The 23,046-nt window shown below is 42.8% G+C and overlaps 1 protein-coding gene across 1 annotated transcript; it reads right to left on the bottom strand.

Annotated features, from left to right (window-relative positions):
- Positions 1 to 382: 382 nt before the first annotated feature.
- On the bottom strand, positions 383 to 15,727 carry LOC122942116 (T-box transcription factor TBX10-like). Its single transcript, XM_044299612.1, has 7 exons — positions 15,708 to 15,727; positions 14,343 to 14,489; positions 13,813 to 13,914; positions 12,561 to 12,732; positions 8,650 to 8,805; positions 2,129 to 2,253; positions 383 to 720 (listed from the first exon to the last, which is right to left on the bottom strand). Exons 1-7 carry the CDS (start codon positions 15,725 to 15,727, stop codon positions 651 to 653), a joined length of 792 nt encoding a protein of 263 aa, XP_044155547.1. The 3' UTR covers positions 383 to 650.
- Positions 15,728 to 23,046: the final 7,319 nt, after the last annotated feature.

The following is a 23,046-nucleotide window of genomic DNA, read 5'->3' as shown; positions in this document are numbered from 1 at the left end:
CTTCTCCTAGGGAGAAGACTGCCAACTTGTGGCTAGAAAGCAGGAGCTCTTGAATAACTGAGTCTCTTCTCAGACAGCCATGACTCTTTTCCAGATGCAGGCTTGAAAAACCGCCAAAATTGGCATCTCAGAGAGGGCAGCATAAAGTTGAGGGCAGGTACCTCAGAGAGGGCAGCATAAAGTTGAGGGCAGGTACCTCAGAGAGGGCAGCATAAAGTCGATGACTGGTTCCCTTTAAACAGTATGCAGTAAGTTGCTTCTAGTGGTGCCTGCAGATAGAAACAACTTTATAATTTAAGTATCAAGTCTTGTTTGTATCGCTGACCATTTCATAGGCTAGTTTATGAAAAATACCACCAGTATAAAAAGAGTGAACGCAGTTGGTCCTATGATTCCTTCAAGCTCTTCTTATAGATTTTTAGGTGATCCTGTGGTTGAAAGCAGCTTCTTGTTCCATTTGGCCAAACTAAATCAACTGTGTCAGTTGTGCAAAAGGTCCACCAGATGAGACCGACACACGTCTCCTGCACAGTACTCCTCACATCCAATCATGGCACACAACAGGCTTGCTTCTTGATATAGTCGCAGAAGTTGAATGGATACAAACACTTAGGATGTCCTAGTCATCACAGTTGTCACGTACAAGGAGCTCATTGTTCAGTAGGATGCATAAAGTGGGTTTCGGAACATAGAGTGGAGTGAGGGTCAACACTGTGCCATCTGAAATAGAAAGACAAAATAAATGTATGTAGGGGAGTACTAAGCATGGCAGTAACTCCCTTTTACTGCTCAGTATCTAACATCTGCTAATTTGACTAGCAGATAGCAGCGTCAAGCTCAGATCAAGGGTCACAAGCAAAATTGAAAATGATTCTCTTCCAGTATGACCCTGAACAGTGGCATTGCATTAGCCACTGGCTTCTTACATCTCCAGCATTGTGCTGCTGGAGAAGGAATTCTTGGGTGCAGTTTTTCTCCTGTAAGCTCAGTTATGCTCCAGTCTTATCTTGCTAACATTGCCAGTTATATTAGCTCTCAACTAGTCATCCAGAGGTAACCCCATCTTTTAATCCATTCTTATCAGGATTTTGGTCTAGGTCATGTGAATATGCTTATGAAAAGTGTCCAGACCTAGAATGGACAATGCCTGTAGGCTGCTTTAAAAAAAACAAACACAACTTTGAATATTTTCAACTATATCTTTCAAGGGGTTGTCTAGGATATGATATTGATGGCCTATCCTCAGAATAGGCCATCAGTATCTGATCGGTTGGAGTCCACACCCCTAACGATCTACTGTAGCTCTGGAACATTGTGCCAAACTACACAGCTCCATCCACTGTGTAAGTGGACAGAGCTGGTAACTGCAATGTTGTAACCATTTAATGCAGCATGGGATCAAGTCTGTCATGCCAAGGAACAAGTAGATAGTAAGAAGTAGTCAACTGTCAGAGAACAGATCTAGGAGGTTGGACCACCAGTGATCATACATTTATCACTCCGTGGACAGCTGTTAAATATTGTTCGTTTCCCAAATCCTTTAAGGCATTTTAGTGGAATGGTGTGCTTGATGTTGCTATTGTATGGGATACTTGGCTGTACTGCTATGTGGATTGCATTTTTTTTGTGTAGCTGTCTCTAATTTGATGTTTGTTTTCTGTCTGGTCATTTTTCATCTCACTGAATCATCAATTTAATAGGGTTGGTAGACACTCTGAATGTAAAACTAGCACATCATTGTCACATAGTAGACATATCCTGCTAGTAGTGGGCATAACGGCCCCTATGGATAGAGAAGAGAAACAACTGTAGTGCTCACCTGTATACGTATTGGGAGGCACGGATATAAGCCCGGACCAGGCTTGACAATGTGGAAAAAGAAGGATGGATCCAGCTTCCCATAAAAAACTTTTTCTTTATTCTTGTTGCTGTAAAATGACATACATGGACACCACAGAGCTCTGTCATGAATAAGGACCAAGATTTATTTTGTCCGAAACGAGTAGACTTTGGTGTCAATGTATGTAATTTTACTGCAACAATATATATATAGAACTATATATCAGTTCTTAATTGTCCCCAGCAACACAAAATGCATAAATACATGACATATCCATAGGTGTTTTACCTTTCTGGAGAATCCTTTACATGTATTTTGACAGGTGCAGGAATACGTGAAAGTAACCATTCATCAGCATCAACATCCCGAAACCCCTTGGCAAATGGGTTGCTGGCAATCTTTAGCTGTGTGATCTAAAGGGACATTCATACAAAAGTAGATGATAGAAGTTGGTTTATGATAACCTTTCTTATATCAGTTGTTAAATCCACATGTGTGAGCCTTAGGCCAGACTCACACACAAGCAGGTTCAATGCGAGAAACTCGCTGCAGTTGTGGTCTTGTTCTGACCTCTGCTTTTCTGACATAATGCATTAGGTTTCATTTTTACGGTATTCACTGTGTGGTAAAAATGACTTTACCTGTTCTGCGTTTAAAGGGAACCTGTCACCCAAAAATCGCCTATTAAGCTGTTTACAGTACCTTATAGTGCTGTATAGTCGTTTCCTGATGCACTTTTTGTTAGTTTTGCAGCATGTATGCTCAGTCAGAAATCGATGTTATATTCAGCTGCTGCCCCGTGCTTCAAGTCAGGCTTGAAGTCACGGGGGCAGCGGCCTCGGCGTCTTACATGGCCCTCTCCCCGCCCCCTGCCTCTGTGACTGACAGCCGAAATCCGATTCCGGGACCGCGCTCAACGGCCGCATGCGCAGTAAAGGGCGGCAGGAGCGCGGTCCCGGCTGCCGCGCGTACTACGCGCCGTCTTACTTTCGCCGCACTGCGCATGCGCCCGACATCCTGTATCAAACGCGCCCGCGCCCGGCATCTGGGCGCGGGCGCGTTTGATACAGGATGTCGGGCGCATGCGCAGTGCGGCGAAAGTAAGACGGCGCGTAGTACGCGCGGCAGCCGGGACCGCGCTCCTGCCGCCCTTTACTGCGCATGCGGCCGTTGAGCGCGGTCCCGGAATCGGATTTCGGCTGTCAGTCACAGAGGCAGGGGGCGGGGAGAGGGCCATGTAAGACGCCGAGGCCGCTGCCCCCGTGACTTCAAGCCTGACTTGAAGCACGGGGCAGCAGCTGAATATAACATCGATTTCTGACTGAGCATACATGCTGCAAAACTAACAAAAAGTGCATCAGGAAACGACTATACAGCACTATAAGGTACTGTAAACAGCTTAATAGGCGATTTTTGGGTGACAGGTTCCCTTTAAGTACAATTACAGCAATACCAAATTTGTACACTTTTTGTTATATTTTAAAACTTAAACATTTTGTTTTGCATCATGCTATTCTGACACCCATAACATTTTTATTTTTCTGTCCACGGAGCTGTGTGACGGCTTGTTTCTTTGTGGAATGAGCTGTAGTTTTTAAGTAGTTTTTATTTATTGATACCCATTTTGGGGTACATGACTTTTTTATCACTTTTTATTCAGTTTTTTGGGGAGGCGAAGCAACAAAAAAAAAAAAAAAAAATGTCGATTAAGGCATTTAGATTCTTTTCCTTTATGGTGTTTGCCTTAAAGGGTTTCTGTCACCCCAATTTTCGTTATTAAACAGGCTGACATTATAGATGTGAAAATGTCACCTGAATTTAACTCTGCATTTCTTTTATTTAAGTACGCCACCATTTTCGTGTAATTTTAACTTTTATTATATGCAAATTAGCCTCTAGGAGCAGGGGGGGGCCTTGCACTTGCTCCTAGAGGCTCCGTTCGCCCACCTCATTTCCACGCCCTTCTGTCTTGATTGACAGCTTTCTCACTGAAACGGGATGGCGCAGGCGCGAGATTTACATGGCAGACGGGGCCAGCAGGAGAACCAATGCTGTCCTGGCCCTGCCAATTAAGACAGGTGGGCAAACGAGGTGGGTGACCGGAGCCTCTAGGAGCACGTTCAACCTCCCCCCCCCCCCCCATGCTCCTAGAGGCTCATTTGCATATAATGAAACTTAAAATTACACAAAAACGGGGGCATACTTAAGTAAAAGAAATGCAGAGTTAAATTCAGGTGACATTTTCACATCTATAATGTCAGCCTGTTTAATAGCGAAAATTGGGGTGACAGAATCACTTTAAGGGATAAAAACAGATGTAAAGCCTTTGTACATGACCCCAATGTGTTAATATCTCCTGTTAGGGAGCCTTCACACACTGCGGATTTTGTTGCAGAATTTACCGCTTGCAGAAATCCATGTGCTTGCTGCTGATTTTCAGTCACCGAAAATTCTGCAACAAAATATGCAGTGTGTGAAGGCACCCTTAACCCTTTCATGACCAAGGGTCATTGATACCCCTGTGACCACATCTTATTTTGCAAATATGACATGTGTCACTTTATGTGGTAATAACTTTGGAACACTTTTAGTTATCCGAACCATTCTGAGATTGTTTTCTCGTGACACATTGTACTTCATGACAGTCATAAATTCGAGTAAATATATTTCACCTTTATTTATGAAAAAATCCCAAATTTACCAAAAATGTTGAAAAATTAGCAATTTTCAAAATGTCAAATTCTCTGTTTTTAAAACAGAAAGTGATACCTCATAAAATATTTATTACTTAGGCTACTTTCACACTTGCGGCAGGACAGAGCCGGCAGGCTGTTCACCCTGTCGGATCCGTCCTTCCGCTGTTTCGCCAGACCGCCGCTCCGTCCCCATTGATTATAATAGGGACGGGGGCGGCGCTCCGGCGCAGTACGGCAGTGCACGGCGAAAGGCCGCCGGACTAAAAGACCTGCATGTCCGACTTTTTAGTCCGGCGGCCTCTGACCGTGAACTGCCGTACTGCGCCGGAGTGCCGCTCCGTCCCCATTATAGTCAATGGGGACGGAGCGGAAGGACGGATTCGACAGGGTGAACAGCCCGCCGGATTGGTCCTGCCGCAAGTGTGAAAGTAGCCTTAACATTCCCCATATGTCTACTTTATGTTGGCATCATTTTTAGAAATGTCATTTTATTTTTTTAGGACGTTAGAAGGCTTAGAAGTAGATTTTTTCTTTAAAACTTTGAGGGCTAACAGCCAAACAAAATTCTATATTTATTACCCTGATTCAGTGGTTTACAGAAACACCCCACATGTGATCGTAAACTGCTGTACGGGCGCAGAAGAAAAGGAACGCCATATGGTTTTTGGAAGGCAGATTTTGCTGGACTGGTTTTTAGATGCCATGTCCAATTTGAAGCCCCCCTGATGTACCCTTACAGTACAAACTCCCAAAAAGTGACCCCATTTTGGAAACTAGAGATAAGGTGCCAGTTTTATTGGTACTATTTTGGGGTACATAAGATTTTTAATTGCTCTATATTACTTTTTTGTGAGGCGTTTTGGCACCGTTTTATTTTTAATTTTTTGCAACATTCATCAGACAGGTTAGATCATGCGCTTTTTTTATAGAGCAGGTTGTTACGGACGCAGTGATATCAAATATGTCTACTTTCAAATATTTGAGGAAGATAAATAGAAGGACTTTGCCACCCTGGCGATGGAGTTTGGGATCCATCAAAAGGAAAGTTATAAATACCTCCAGCTTAAAAATGCCGTTAGGACACCAGTTAATTTAAATAAATACAGAAAAGAACAATCAAATAGAATATATAAATTTACCAATGGAAGGGAAAAAAGAGGAATTACAGCAAAAAGATTTAGAATTCTGATGGGAGCAAAGAAAGAACGGATTATAATATTAGCCAGAGGAAAGTGGGAAAAAGAGCTTTTATCTCTCACGGAAGAAAAATTGAATGATGCCCTTAGGGTACTTTCACACTTGCGTTTTTCTTTTCCGGCATAGAGTTCCGTCACAGGGGCTCTATACCGGAAAAGAACTGATCAGGCATATCCCCATGCATTCTGAATGGAGAGTAATCTGTTCAGTTTGCATCAGGATGTCTTCAGTTCAGTTGTTTTGACTGATCAGGCAAAAGAGAAAACCGTAGCATGCTACGGTTTTCTCTCCGGCGAAAAAAACTGAAGACTTGCCTGAACGCCGGATCCGGCATTTTTTCCCAAAGGAATATATTAAGAATACCGGAATGCCGGATCCGTCGTTCCGGCATGCGCATGCGCAGATCGGTAAAAATGAGAAAAATGTACAAGACGGATCCGTCGGTCCGCATGACAAGCGGAGAGACGGATCCGTCCTTGCAATGCATTTGTGAGACGGATCCGTATCCGGATCTGTCTCACAAATGCTTTCAGTCAGTGGCAGATCGGCGGATCCGGCGGCCAGTTCCGACGACGGAACTGCCCACCGGATCACACTGCCGCAAGTGTGAAGGTAGCCTTAGAAGTCATATTAAAGTGTCGGAAAGGGCCTCACACAAAATTTCCCAGTTTTTTTATTGTCCACAGGTTACATCGATCTCCTTGGGCGTTAAAGAAAATGGGGGTCAGAGCCTCAGATAAGTGTCCAAAATGCAGGGGTGAGAAGGCGGATCTTATGCACTGTTTTTGGAGATGCCCTAAATTGTTAAGGTATTGGAAAGATATTCTAGAGACTACATCAGTATTTTTGGGTATTCAACTTTTGGAAGACCCTGTAGTTTGTATTTGGGGGGCTACTGCACATCTTAAATTAAAAAGAGAGATACAATCAGTGTTGTGTAAAGTACTATTTCAGGCTAGATTGCTCATACTTCGGAAATGGATAAATAAAGATCTCCCTACAGTGGGACAGTGGCAGGAAGCAGTGCTTAAATTGATTAAACTGGATCAGGCGTCTGAGAGTTATAGGGATAGAGACGAAAAAACTGAAAAAATATGGAAGAATTGGTCGAACCAGGGCCAGGGTGTTTGATTTATTTATTTATTTTCTCTCTCTCTCTCCTCAACTGGGTGAGTGGGGTGGTTATTCGGGGTAAAATATTTACATATGGTTGATTATTGTAATATGGACCTTTTGGATGGTCCGATGTATATGTTTTTGGTATAACAGATAATAAAAGATATATATATATATCTACTTTCTTTGTTTGTTTCAGTTTTACATAAAGCATTTTTTTTTTAAGAATTATGTTTTTGTATCTCCATTTTCTGAACACCTTATTTTTTATTTTTCTGCCATTCGTCTTGTGCAGGGGCTCGTTTTTTGCAGAAAGAGTTGATGTTTTTATTTGTACCATTTTTGGGTACATATGATTTTTTGATCATTCATTATTATACTTTATGGGGCTAGGTGACCAAAAATTGGTTGTTTTGTAACAATTTTTATTTATTTCTTTTTACAGCGTTCACCTGAGCGGTTAGGTCATGTGATCTTTTTATAGAGCAAATCATTGCGGACGTGGCAATACCTAATATGTATACTTTTTCTTATTTACTAAAGTTTTACACAATAATAGGATTTTTGAAACCAAAAAAATGATGCTTTAGTGTCTCCATAGTCTGAGAGCCATAGCTTTTTTATTTTTTGACCAATTGTCTTAGTTATGGTGTAATTTTTTGCGGGATGAGGTGACAGTTAGATTGGTACTATTTTAGGGGGCATACACCTTTTTGATCGCTTGGTGTTGCAATTTTTGTTATGTAGGGTGACAAAAATGGCTTTTTTTTTACACAGTTTTAATTTTATTTTTTATGGTGTTTATCGGACAGGGTGGATCATGTGATATATTTAGAGAGCCGGTCGTTACGAATGTGGTGATACGTAATATGTGTAGTTTATTTATTTTTTCATATTAGAATTTTTTTTTAGTTTACATTTTTATTTTTAGTTTTTTTTTCACACTTTTTTTTTATCAAGTCCCACTTGGATCTTGAAGATCCAGTGGGGCTGATGGCTGTACTATACTTTGCAATGCTCTTGCATTGCAAAGTATAATACTATCAGTTTTACACTGATAGATGGCAACAGTGGACGCCATGGCAACCATTGGGCGCTGCCATCGCAGCGCGGCAGCCCGGTGGTTGAGAGAGGGACCCCCCTCCCTCTGTTAACCCCTTGGATGCTGCTGACAGCGGCATATAAGGGGTTACAGCAGAGTATCAGCATACAGAGGAGCAGGGGGGCCCACGGGGGGGGGAGCGCATGGTCGAAATGGGGGCACCGGGGAAGACATCAAGGGGCAGACAGGCCACAGGAAGACATCAGGGGGCACAAATTGGGGTACACATATTGGGGGCACACAGCAGCCAGTGCCTGATTTCAGGCTCTGATCTGCAGAGTGCAGATCAGAGCCTGAAACCGGCATTTTAACACTGCCGCGATCCGATTGATTAGTCTGCACAGACTAACCAATCAAAGCGATTGCCGACAAGGGGCCACTCTGAGTGGTCCCTTGCCGGCATTACTAGACTGTATGCCGTGCGTGACAGCAGCAGTCCAGGGGCAGAAGCTTTAATCCAAGCGTTTTGCAACACTTGGATTAAAGAGCTGCCATGACGTCTATACACGTGATAGCTGCACGGGGTATGTGCAGATAGCATGCATATAGCCGTATGGCAGTCGGAAGGGGTTAATGTCTTGGTGCCAGAAATCGCTAATTTAGAGATCTTACAGAGTCCATTAGATTTTTATGTTGTGGCTGATTCGTGTATAGATCAGAAACTGAGATTTCTGGAACATTTTGGGACTGTCACTTACTCTGTGATTCTGATACGCCGTCACAGCTGTAAACTGAGTCTCTGGAAAGACGAATGATACAAAGTTTTGTGAAGCACGGGCTTCTCCACCTTGATGGCGATCAGACAGCAGGATATGGAGCCTTGGCTGGTACCGATGCATCGAGTTTAGAATTATCTACAGATTCAAAAACATTAAAAGCACAATTTTTCAATATTGCTAGCAACTTTTTCCGCCCTGCATGGTGAATTTCCTTAAAAACCTTCAAAAAAGTTCAGTGCACACAAAAATATAAAAAAAATTCAGTTTACCTTTATTCTGTTTCCTCACTTCTTATTTTTTTTTTTTCTTATCAACTAATGTCTATTACTTGACTGCCTTATAAAGGGGGTAAATACTACTTTCTTCTGTAGAAGTCAATGTATTGTCACCATTTTATACAGTAATTTGGGATTGAGAGTGATAATTTAGTTTATTATCGATATTTTCAATGGTCAGTGCTAACCTGATTCATCCAGATGACAATTTAAATGAAATTGACCCTAATTTTTTGAGTGTAAGACATGAGTTCCCAGCAACTTTTTTTTGCAACTTTCTCCTCCCATGCAACCTCCATTCCTGCGGCACGTCAAGATCATTGTTTCAGACCAGAGACCAGAGAGCACTCGCTGGCCATGCCAATCAAGTGGAGGAGGGGGCGTTTTTTTAGACCGAGGATTCGGCGGCTACCAGCAAGTAACCGCCCAACTTGCTGGTAGTGAAGAAATTTGCATATCACAAAAGTATTTTAAAGAATTTAAAGCACAGCCAGAGGTAAGAGGGGTATATATGGACTCTGCATACATGAGCAATTATATTAAGTCCAATACTGAAAATGACTGTTTGGTGGGCCTCTTCTGATTTTAGGGCCCCCATAGCATCTGCTTCCACTATAACTACGCTACTGATAGTATTAGTTTGTGCTCATACAGTGGCGTAGGGATCGCCATAGCAACCATAGCAGTGGCTATGGGGCCCTACGCCACTGGGGGCCCGTCCGGACTGCATAATTTTTTTAAATTTTTTTATTAACGCAAACAGGCAGCCAGGCCCGCCCGCCCAGTGTAGTGGGCGGGGCTTAGGCGGTCCGCGGCTCGGGCCTGGCTGAGGGGAGTAGTCAGTCACTGTCAGCTTCTAGTTTCAATATAGGAAAAACTTGGTCTGAGGTACTTCTCCCACATTGAGCTATGGTGGCCACTTGCTGAAGCCTAAAAAGGAGAGCAGAGCACCAAGACCATGCCTGCAAATCCAATAGGTCATGCTGCCAACTCTGCTAAGCCACACCCCTTTTCCAGTAACGGTACCAGGCAAGAAAAAAAATAAGAAGTTAAGATCTTAAGGTGAGATGCAGGCCGGCACGAGTCCTCCTCTTACCATCAGTCAGTCACAGAGTGTCGGCCAGCTCTAGTGACTGACTGGAGGTGAGAGAAATCCTCAGTCAGTTGGTTTCTAGTTGCAGCGCACACTCAGATGCTGCTGTCTCAGCTTGGAGCCACTGAAAAGGAGGACACCCCAGCGTCCGTCCAGGCCTTGCTCGAGACGGAGGACAGGGTGCAAGGAAATAGAATTGTTCAACCTAAAAGTTCAGATGTCTGGCCACCCTACACTGAGTTGACTCCTATAATTAGAATAGAGAACTAACCAGTGAAAGGAGTAGGTGGGTGCAACTATGCACCAGCCTCTGCTCGACCACTTCATTCTAAAGAGAAGGGATTGGAGGTATATGAGTATACTTTTTTTTTTTTAGCTTAAAGGGGTTATCTAGACTAAAAAGGGTGTCTCTTTAGTTGTCTCATTCATTATAATGGCCTTTACAGGCATATTCTTACCCTATCTGCCCCCATTAACCACTTTAAGTCTCACTCAGTAGTCTGGAAATTCAGTAGTCTCATGCTGTTTGCTGGCTTCACAACTCTGCATCAGGTGATGGCTGGTCCTAAACTACCTCCCCCTCCATTCACACAAATGTATGTATTTTGCGATCCGCAAAACGCAGATCCACAAAATATTGACACTTTTTCTGTGGACCCATTGACGTCAATGGGCCCATGGTCCACATTTGCGGCCAAGAATTTGACTTATTCTATCCTTTGCGGAACGGACATATGGATGTCTTCTGTGTACTTTCCGCTTCCACATGTCCGTTATGAAAAAGATAGAACATGTCCTTTACTTGTCCGCAAATGGTCAGCTAAAAATGTGGATGTTACACGGACCGCATCCCTGTTTTGTGGATCCGCAGTTTGTGGACTGCAAAATACATGCTCTTCACTTGAAGAGGTTCACAATTACAGCCCAGTGATGACATTGAATGGAGGGAGAGATGGAGGCGGATCCTACATGTTATTGCAGTGGGCTGGCATTGGCTTTCTTTCTATAAAAAGCAAAGCCAGTCAGTCGCAAACACATCTGTGTGATCTGTGTACAGCGCATTATTTATATCAAGCAGTTCTAGAGACACATTGTCAAGTTTATTTCACTGCATTTTGGTCTTTTCAGGCAAGGTTTTAAAATCCCATTTGCTACTTGGACCTTTCAAATAAAGTGCCCTCACGCACACTGTTCAATTCTGAGGACATACCAACAGGGCTGGTGCCCTCATTGCTATACACATCGCAGCCGTTGGGCTGTCCTGCTGCAATGTAGTTATCATGCACAGGGCACTGGAGGTCTTTCTGTATTGTTATTATCATGCACAGAACACTGGAGGTCTTACTGCGTTGTCATTATTATGTGCAGGGCACTGAAGGCAGGCATGGGATTCAGGCAGTTCCCTCCAGTTCTTCAGATTCGGTTCTTAAAATTACAACTGGCCGAGTCCCAATCCGGTTGTCTGGCGGTGGCAGGGCAGCTGGAGATGTTTGTTACCATTGCTTCGCGCCTCTGATAGTTTAGCTCCTTAGTTGGGTGGTATGTGTGTGTAGTGTATACATGGTGTATTTATGTACAGTACAGACCAAAAGTTTGGACACACCTTCTCATTCAAAGAGTTTTCTTTATTTTCATGACTATGAAAATTGTACAAGTTAAATCGCCGACGCTGTGTTTTTTTTCTTCACACAGCGTCCGGCTGCAGAGCAGAGTGAGGAGGCGAGAGGGGGCGGGGCATGCACGGCAGTTCCCGATAGGCTCCGCCCACCTTCCAGGCAGGAAAGACAGTGCAGACTGCAGAGCCAGGAGCCGGAGCAAGAAGAAGCAGAAGATGGCTGCAGCTGAATCAGTAGGACTCATGAGACTGTAGTCCAGCCTAGAGACAGTGATTCAACTTGAATTACTTAGTGCGGGCATTGTGCACTGTCTGTGGGGGCAGTATTACTTTGTTGGGGCCCTGGGGGCAAATTACGTAATGGGCAGTGCCCATTACGTAATTTGCCCCCCAGTGCCCCCACTAAGTAATACTAACTGCCCCCACAGACAGTGCACAACTCACTGCACACTGCCCATTACGTAATTTGCCCCCCAGTGCCCCCACTAAGTAATACTGCCCCACAGACAGTGCACAGTTGTGGCAGTATTACTTGGGCCACTGGGGGGCAAATAACATAATGGAGGGCATTTTGCACTGTCTGTAGGGGCAGTTAGTATTACTTAGTGGGGGCACTGGGAGGAAAATTACATAATGGGCAGTGTGCAGTGAGTTGTGCACTGTCTGTGGGGGCAGTATTACTTTGTTGGGGCAGTGGGGGGCAAATTACGTAATGGGCAGTGCCCATTACGTAATTTGCCCCCACTAAGTAATACTAACTGCCCCCACACGGTAACCTAAAACCTATAAGTAAATGGTTATGGTTTACTTTTTATTTATGTAAGAATGACGAAAAAACAGGTATAGTATCTACATGTATGAGCAGTTGAAGAGATATATAATATTGTAGAATGTATTTGTTTCTTACATGTCCTCTCATATCTTGTGCATTGTTGGTGAGCTTAAGTCGATCAAAAGAAACAGTCTGTCGCATCCAATGTGATCCTCGTGCTGGGGAGTCTGGGTGGAAATGAAGACGGCCTGGAGGAGCTGGATCTGCAGTGCCTGAAACCAGCCAGGAGGACGAGTGAAAAGCGTACCTAAGGGAGAAAGATAATGGCCATATAGAAGGATGGATACATCCACAGTACAGTACAGCAGATGATTGGTGGCTTTCTATTGCGGTAGGAGACACATCAAGTAGACTTATCTTGACCTAATAGCTTTTTAGACAGAAGCCTAACAGCTGGCCTACATTTTACAACTGCTGGTATACAGATCCATATAATAAGAAATTACACTCAATTATGAACCTATGAACTACCATAAATAGTGAAAATTGTTCCACCATGATTATGAGACATCCCTTATATTTCCTTCGTGTTGTCTAGTCTTTCAGTGCACTCAACTAATCCTCCCCTCAGCAGGATTTGAGATAGAAACCTTTCTCAATAGTAATAATATTAGTCATAGATACTAGATAACACAAAAAGGGTCATTAATTCAGAGATTTATTATTTTTGACTTCTACCTCAGTTAGGTTTTTAACTTTTACTGGATCAACACTGCAGTAGAATGGGTTGAACTAGATGAACATATATATTTTTTTACTGCCCAGTGTACACACAAGATTGCATCAGAGACGTTGCTGCATTACACAGCAGTGCTCCTGCCACATCTGGCAGGATTGAAGATGACTGGGATCCTGGCAGTTTTACCCCTCAGGTGCTGCATCTAAGCAGTTTGACACAAAGAATTTTTTTAGCCAAGGATAGGACGCTCATGGGTTACTATGTCACCTGAGACCTAACAAGGGTCACAGGCCTGCCTATGGTGATAGGCAATATGTTTTGGAATAGTAAGATTGCAGCTCCAAGTCTAATAATACAACATAAAAAACATATATACTATCATTGCAATTGTAAAGACAGATTAAAATGAACATATTGTTAAAACTGCACAACGCACAAAATTAAAAAATAACATCTATATAATATACTGATGGACCCGCTCTGCCACAGTGAGAACCACCGAGCAAAACCCCTTCATGATGTCCATATGACCTAATAGGGCATTTCCTAAGCTTCTCTGTATTAGAATACAATCGATATATAACCATACTCACTGATATTAGTCAGTTGTCTTATTACATAATAGCACTTTTAATTCTTCTCAGTTACCTGTATCTTTTGTCACCCACTGGTAAGAAGTCAAGAAGAAGAGAATATTCAGCAGTAGGATCCATTCCCCAAATACGAACTTGGAAAAGTGGAAACATTCTCCTATAAAGAAGATATTTTAGAAACAAAATTGGAAATAAAAATAAGATATCAAAAACGTAATCTTCACATAGATTTTATATTAATCATGAAACTTTGGGATGGGGACTGGTGAGGCATGCACCCCAGGTGCCAGGGAAGGAAGGACAAGCCACTGTTGCTTAGACCAGGGTATTTAGATGCAGGACTAAGGCAGTGGCCTGAATGTCTCCCTATAGCAGGGGTAGGTAACATCCGGCACTCCAGCTGTTGTGAAACTACAACTCCCTGCATCCATACTTGCTCTGCTCTTTTCAGAACTCTCACAGAAATGAATGGAGCATGCTGGAAAGTGTAGTTTCACAACAGCTGGAGTGCCGAAGGTTGCTGATCCCTGCCCTATAGCTCTGGTCTGTATTGAGTCCAGTAGTTGATTTAGGAAGACTTCTCACCTTCCTGCTTTTGTCACAATCATCTCAGTTCCAAGACTGTTAAATGTTTCCCAGAGTGCAGCAGTCTCCAAGCTAACCATTATACCACGTAAGGCAGGGTTTTTCCCAGAGACATCAGTCTGAGGAAGCCGAGGAACATCTGGAACGCTTGAAGTCCAAGGAACAATGTCAGGAGATCCAAAACAAGTAGAAGTAACACTGTGTGCATCTGAAAGAAGCTTAGTATGAATGCAACTGAACGTAACGTAAAAGACAACAAAGAATTGTCCAGTCACTTGACTGTCACACACTCACACACGCCATTTTCATAAGTGCAATATGGGTAATTATTTGCACCAATTTTATAGCCACAGATCCTAACCTTTTTAATATCGTCATAAGGATCCTGTTAGCTGAGGACCAGGATATATGGCCATAATCCTGGCACAAAAGTTTGCCGATATTACAACTGAGTGGCCGTAATTCTCAAATTCTATGAGAACTGATCACTCTGCACATAAAGTGAACCATAAATGAGAGGGTCTGCCTCCAACAAGTACTGACACCATCTAATTTAACCCCTTGAAGGTGCAAAAGATGTTTCATTTTTTTTTGTCTTACTAGCTGTACATGACTGGTGGATACAAGCCCACAATTGGAGTATTAAACCCACCGTCTCTGGTGTCATATTCACAATCTGTGTAAAACCACACAAGAATTTAGATGCCGTATCTGCCAGCATGTCAGCCATTATTAACACCAAGGCGGATACCTCCATCTCAAGACATGTCAGACGTTATCATGATGGGGACCCCAGCAGCCTTAAATTCTGGGGCATTTCTAAAAGGTCCTTGGGGGTTAGGAAGGGCAATCTAGACAGAGTCTTATTTCAAGAAGAGACCAGATGGATTTACCGTTTGGACAGTTTGAGCCCCAAAGGACTCAATGAGGGGTTTACTAACTTGTCATTTTTGTAGATATTCTGCAAACACTGACATAAGCAATATTTAGTTCCATCCATGGAATTGTCGCAATCTGCGTGACCAATGTGTAGGCAGCTATAGATGACCAATGACCCTCTAACAAACCTTGGGATATATTTTTAGGAGTTTTCTTGCCATGAGTTATTTCTGACACTACTAGGCTGTGGCTCTGGCATCCGTCTGCAGTACCATAGGGGAGTGTGTCGACTGATATATGTAAAAAAAAAAAAAAAGTTCTTTTTTTTTTAATGTGAATTTCTCCCCCCCCCATTACTAGAGATTCTATCTATGCACCCCTGTAATAGAGGGGCTCATTACCCCCCCCCCCTTTTATTTTAAATTTCTTTCTGAGAATAAGACCTTTTAATTTAGGTCGTCTCAAGTATATATTTTATAAACTTACCTTTGTTTCCTCGAGACCATTATGACTACCACTTCTGGTTCACAACTATACAGCATGGCACCGATATACATTTAAGTATCCTTGATTTACCAGCTCATCGCACTAGAGCTATCCCCCACATTCTGAACGCCACTGGTTATCTACCATCTGTACATACATGAGCCGCTCATCTGGGATATCTGCAATTCTGCAGAGCACTATGTCCTTGTGCATCTTGTCTATGCGCAGGGCATGCACAGTAGTCACCACGGAGCTGTTTCGGTGCCTAAGTCTCCGCGCAGACTCTCAGTGACCGGCGGCAAGCTTTATTGTAAGTCAGCGCGCATAGACATGTTGCGCATTACATCATATCATCCTCCCCTTGACAGGCACTGATAGGATAAGTTGTAGTGCGTCAGCAATGGCAGAGTGATGTTCCTGCAATAGGATTTGTTAGTGCCACAATTTTGAGCTTCCCCTACTGGATCATTTAAATGTCAATTTGAATCATCAGGTCATTTATACCTCGTTTGCTGCCCTCCCCAACCCCTGATGAAGCCAGTCCCTCTGGTGAAACATGTCGAGAGGCAGTGTATGGTGTTGCATTGTTATCGGTGAGATACGACATGTCAGTGAATAGCTGAGGCAACACTGATGTACTCAGGGCTAGTTTTGTTACTGGCAGCAATGTTCATGTAGTTTGATAGGGGAAGTGCACGTCCCCCTGAAGCTACAAGTGTCACATCATAGTATCATTCTATACATATGGACTGAACAACACGGGTTTTAACCTTTTGTGGGTGCTCACGTAGCATTTTTAAGTGTGATTATTAAAAGTTATGTTTTTTAAGCACCTATAACTGGGTCAAGTTTGGGCATTCAGCCACATGGCTTTTTGTTGTTAATTTAAGCATGCCCATACCCAGATAGGGCCCATGTATTATTTCCTTATGAATTATATTGGGGAGAAGCTTGGCAGTCATTTTATAACCTAAGTGTAAAGGAGACAGTCACTGGAAGGAGTATTCTGGATCAAACATGTTTTCCCTGTCCACACAGGATAGTGGACAACTATCAGATTGATGGGAGTCCTGTCGATCACGAGTGTGAAGCCCCCCTAAAATTGATTCATTCATTTCTATGAGAGCGCCAGAGATAGCTGAGCAATGTACCGGCGCTTCCATAGAAATGAATGGAGCGGCGGTGTGCATTTCTGACCAGCCGCTTTGTTCATTATAAGGGATAACATTCTATGACCCCTTAAATTAAGATAGATTCTAGAATTATCAAAAGAATAAGCAGAGGAGGGAATATATGGAGAAGAAAGAAAGAATTTGGAGGAGGAATGGCACAGAAGCAGACTGATAGTGGAGGGAACAGTCAGGAGCAGTGGTAGGAGAAAGTGGAGAAAATAAAGCTAAAATATCTATAAACCCAAATGGCAGAAGTTCCAACCAATTTATTAACAGACGCATGCCTCTTTATAAATTTTCTGCATCTTCCTGTGTCCATTCGCTAGAACAGAAATCCTCTCTAGTCTGGTGTAATGTGCGACAGTTGTCTGCCCACCTCCTGTTTGAAAAAGTGGAGAAGGTGTCGGAAAATGCTAAAAAGTGCAACAACCTTTGTGATTTTTCTGCTTCTAGTACATGACACCCAGTGTGTATCGATCCAACATCAGATCACAACAGAAAATTCAAGTACAACAGGAACAGACAATAATAATATTTTTTCTACAGATGACACACAACAAATCATCACACCCTAGCCAAGACAATATAGAAAACTGACTTCCACAGGTATGGTTGGAAGAATAATGGCTGAAGCATAAATGAAGGTGCAACTGGCTAATTTGTAATTTTGGTTACTTGGGCTGCAAATAATGTATGTCTCTAAAAATCTAGGCCTGTAGGAATAGGAATTTCTAGGAAGTAGGAATACATAGGTGTCTACATAATAACCACAGTATACAAATTCTGATGCAAAAGAGAAGTTGAGCACCATTTAGGAACAACTTGCCTCGATCTTGTCCCCCACTGATTGGACTAAACTTAAAACTGGAACTAAGAAGTCTCTTGCTGATTTCAAGAAATCAACTGAAACTAGTGAAAGGAACAGGAAAGGAGCATTTAAAAAAAAAAAAATTTTTCATCTGGTCTGGATTTGCCAAATTACTCAAGGATGCTGGATCAGATTTCTATCATGACCTGACATTGTTTAAATCACAGATTACAACTGGCAATGTATGATGCTATCGCAGAAATGAATACGATAACCCATTTTAAGGCTTTTATGGAAAGCACTGTTCAAGTCAATCTAACCAAAACACAAATGAGTTAAAAACGACCGCTTGAGTCAATTGAATTTCTGAAAAATCTCCCTCTAATGCATGATGCATACACTGTCCCTGTAGTGTCCATACCAGTCTTTCCAGTTAAAAGACAGAGCTTGCACAGTTATACAAGCAGAAAAGTTCACGTTACTCACAATGAAAGACACACCTGGTGAAAAGCAACATGAAATCATCGATGCTTAGTCAAAGATGGAGTTTAAAAGTATCACACTGTCCCACAATTTGAGAACACCAATGTGTTACAGTTCTTGACTAGTCTTGCCAATAATTTGTAGGGCAAAGAGGCTCCACAGATAAAAAGAGATGCAACATATTGTCCACCCTTAAGCATGTGAAATAGTGAAAGTGAGAGAGGGTCACTTTGCACCATGTTTCCAGAATATTTCACTATTTTGATGTTTAGTAATCTAAACGGGTCTCCACTCTCTTCATTGCATGCTGTACATTATGTGAAACCATAATTGTGAAGTCAGATAAGTGCAGAGAACACAAGTTCAGTTCATAACAATTATGACCATATGTTTAGTTATTCTTTTAATTGGGTATTTTTATTTATTTAGCTTATAAAAAATGTACTGCATGTATGTAAGACCGGCCTCAAGAATATAGTTCTTTCATAAGGAGCAGGACTGGCCGCAACTGTATGCTCCTTAGGGCTCATGCACATGGCTGTAGTTTTGGCCTGCATCCGATCTGCAATTTTTTGTGGATTGGATGAGGACCCATTGGTCTCAATGGGGCCGCAAACAATGCGGACAGCACACCTGTGTAGTGTCTGCATCTGTAAGTCCATTCCGTGGCCCCACAAAAAAATTGAACATGCCCTACTCTTGTCCGTTTTGCGGACAAGGTTAGGAAATTTCTGAAGGAGCAAAAAAATGGCTCTCGGCCAGTATCCATGTTTCGTGGACCACAAAAAACAATACATGTATGTGCAGGAGCCCTTAGATGAAGAGCAAGACTAGATAACAAGAAAGACTGTTGAGAGCCCACAGCAAAGAAAACTTTACCTTGGTCCCTATTTGTATAATCACACCTTTTATTTTCCCAATCAATGCCCATAAGTATGGATAGACTTATTATTTCAATTTATCTAATCTCATTTAGGATCCACCATCACATAAATGACACACTTGAGCTACAAATTTTGGAGTACACATGGTTGTCAACCACATATGTAATAACCAACATTTAGTAAGGTCTAGCATTTAGCAAGGTCTAGCACTACATGAATAACAATAATAATAACATTTTTATAGTGGCAACATGTTCCACAGCATTTTGCAATTCAGAGGGTACATGTAGTAATCACAATAGACATCACCGGGTTACAGGCTTACACGATTACATGAAGCTTCATTATGAAGACACTGTGCTCTAGAATAAACCATGAATAGATATTTGACACTCCAATTCCTACAATTTTTGGACCACACAATATGTATGTATTGGTTATGTTATAACCAAAGTAAGATCTGTGACTATAGCTTCATCATAGAGACAACACGCTCTAAGATAATATAGCAACATAGAGTAGACATTTAATTCTATACAATTTTAGTACCACACATAGCAGTATACCACATATTTAGAAACCAATGTAAGGCCTATGACTTCATGAAGCTTCATCATGGAGACAAAAAGTCTGAGATAACCCATTAATACAGAATTGTCATTTCACTTCCTTCAGTTTTGGGACTACACATATTGAATATACCAAATATTTTATAAATGTAAGGTTCCTGACTGCATGAAGCTTCATCAAGGAGACAAGCTCTCAAAAAATCCACGAATATAGAGTAGACACTGCATTTTTTACATTGTTTCGACTATGTAAGGTGGTATACCAGAGATGTACTAACCAATGCTTAGTAAAGCCCATACTAAGTGAAGTTACACTATTAACACCATAATAAATGAATGTACATCACAACAAGTTCTAGACATAGCGGATAATTAGGACAAACACATTAAAAATAAATTTAGTTCACACAGGTCATTTCCTCAATTAATCTTACCTGAGTGAGAATGGTGCATTATTACTTTGTCAGTAAAGTCCTCTTTGTTCTTCCTTACCCTTTGGTCTCTCTGACCTGACTGTGGACCACTTACTTTCATTCACACTGTCACTTAGTATCTCCTTTCCCTGTCTGGCCACCTTGGTCCTCTCTATTTGTCCTCTAGACCTCCCCTCATTCTGTCACTTTATGAGCCCCCTGACTTAAGATATCCAATTGAGGGCTAAAAGGCCTCCTCTGAATATCATAAATGTTCTTCAGGATGAAGTTCTTAACTCAATCAATGACTTCTAATGAGATTATTGTTTCAGTGTCAACACCTGCCCATATCTGTGTGTTGAAGCTGTACACACCAGTGCTGGGACAGTCCCCATGAGCCCAAAGAGAAGTAACTAATGTACACACGTCAGGCAGGTGCGCTTTCATTCTGCCCCTAGCAGTCTCTCATCCATCTTGAGTCTGCCACTTGCAGTCACACTGTGTAATAAGTTCCATTAATCTCTGCCTGACAAGCCTTGATTAATGAGGACTGCTTCCAACATCAGGAACAGGAGGGAGCAGGAAAGGCCAGGCACATCATATAGTTGTTACACTCACATGGCTACAGCCTGCTGCTGTGTATCAGTAGATAGGACCCTTCAAATTTTTGATAACCCCCCCTTACCCAATAATCCTAGGAACTCTAATAGAAGAAGATACTACAGAATGATTGTACATCTTAAAATAACACAAAACCTAAAGTGCGAACCACATAAAAGTTGTGCAATAAAAACGACACACATATGTTAACATCTGTCTGAATTGCAGTCGTGATTATGGGGGCAGGGATTTTTCTGGACTTACTGTTCTAATGTCATTGAAGAACAATAAAGTCAACCCCCCCTTTTCCTGGTTGCTGATAAGAGAACAATAATTTGTTTTAGATGTACTGAGACTAATGCTGCAGCAGGGGCAGACATAAGCCGGTGCAGCCGGTTCAGCTATACAGGGGCCCGGCGTGTGAGGGGGCCCATTAATGCTAGTGAGTAGTATCATACTAGTAAGTGCATCCAGAAGCGCTCACTAGTATGCAAGAGATCGGCGCTTACTTACCCCTCCGGCTCCACTTCCTCCCTGGTCTCCTCCAGCCTGACTGCATACAGCGCAAACTATGACCTGACGCTATACGCAGTCAGGTCACGTGACTGTGCAGCGCGGGCTGTTGGAGACCAGCAGGGCAGGCACTCACATCAGGACACAGAGCAGCGGAGCAGGAGAGGTAAGTTTTAATTTTTTTTGGGTCTGATCTGAGGTCTGATGGGGGCCCTGGGGGTCTGTCATGTCGATATGGGGGGCCTGAATAAGCATATGGGGGTGCCTGACTCTGGGGTTCCTAAGCAAGTGACATTTGGGGGGCCTGAATGAGCATATGGGGGGGCTGAGAAACTGACATATGGGGGGGGGGGGCATGAATAAATAAACAACTGATATTGGGGGGTCCTCCTGAGCAACTGATATGGGGGAGTCCTGGGCAACTGACATGTGGGGGGCCTAAATAGGCAACTGATATGGAAAGGTGGGTCCCCCTGAGCAACTGATATGGGTGGGGGTCCTGAGCAAGTGACATATGAGGGGGCCTAAATGAGCAACTGATATGGGGGGTCTGAGCAACTGATATGGGGGCGTGAATAGGCATCTGATATGGGGGGTCCTGAGCAACAGATATGGGGGCCTATCTGAGCAATTGACGTATGGGGGGCTTAAATGAGCAACTGATATGGGAGGGGGTCCTCCTCAGCAACAGATATGGGGGCCTATCTAAGCAAGTGACATATGAGGGGGGCCTGAGCAATTGACATATGGGGGGGCCTGCCTATTTTATATACTGGCAGACATGGGGGGCACTATGTAGGGGAAGGAGCACTATGGAAGGCCCTATCTTGCATACTGGCACACATGGGGGGCACTATGGAGGGGGGAGAAATATGGGGGCCCTATCTTATATACTGGCACACATGGGGGACACTATGGAGAGGGAGGAGCACTATGGGGACCCTATCTTATATACTGGCACACATGGGGGGCACTATGGAGAAGGGGGGAAAGGAGCACTATGGTGGCATCTTCTGAGGCCCTATCTTATATACTGGCAGACATGGGAGGCACTATGGAGGGGAGGAGCACTTTAAGGGCCCTATCTTTTATACTAGCACACATGGAAGCACTATGGAGAATGGGGGAGCACTATGGGGGCATCTACTGGGGACCCTATCTTATATACTGGCACACATGGGGGCACTATGGAGAAGGGGGGGAGGAGCACTATTGGGGTTATTATATAGGGGAATTATACTAGCACACATTATGGGGGAATTTTATACTGGCACATTGTCAGGCACCATGGGGATAAAGGGGGGCACGATATAGGAGAAATTTATACTGGTGCAAATTATAGGGCACTATGGGGACCTTGTCTCAACTGGGGGCACTAAGAGTTTTTTTTGGCACACAGTAAGAGGCATTGGCACACATTATGAGGGTATTATGGGGACATTGGCTCTACAGGGGGCACTAAGAGGAGGTATTTTTTATACTGCCACACAACAGGGCATTTTTATTTTTACTGTAACACATTATAAAGAGAATTATTACTACCGGGGGCATTATGGTAGGCTTTATTACATTTGAGGGACTATGAGGAACATGAATACTAGTATGAGCACTATGGGAGCATTACTACTTCTGGGAGACAGTGGGAAATTATTACTGTAGGGGCACTATTACTGCTAAGTAGATAATTATTTCTATTGGTGGGTCTTTGGGGAGCAGTATTACAGGGACACTGTTTCCTGGGCACTGTTATTTTTTAGGACACTGTGTGCCAATAGTTATTGAAGAGGAACTATCTGTGTGTAACTTGTATAGGGAGCACAGCGGGCACAGTATTGGGGGTGGCAGGATGGGGTGCTCAGAAGGTGAGAGGATGATGGAAAAGTAGGAAACTAAGATC

This window comes from Bufo gargarizans, chromosome 6, assembly GCF_014858855.1.
Source record: "Bufo gargarizans isolate SCDJY-AF-19 chromosome 6, ASM1485885v1, whole genome shotgun sequence".
NCBI lineage: Eukaryota > Metazoa > Chordata > Amphibia > Anura > Bufonidae > Bufo > Bufo gargarizans.
The sequence above is the reverse complement of the archived record's forward strand: the minus strand, read 5'-3'. Positions and strand labels throughout refer to the sequence as shown.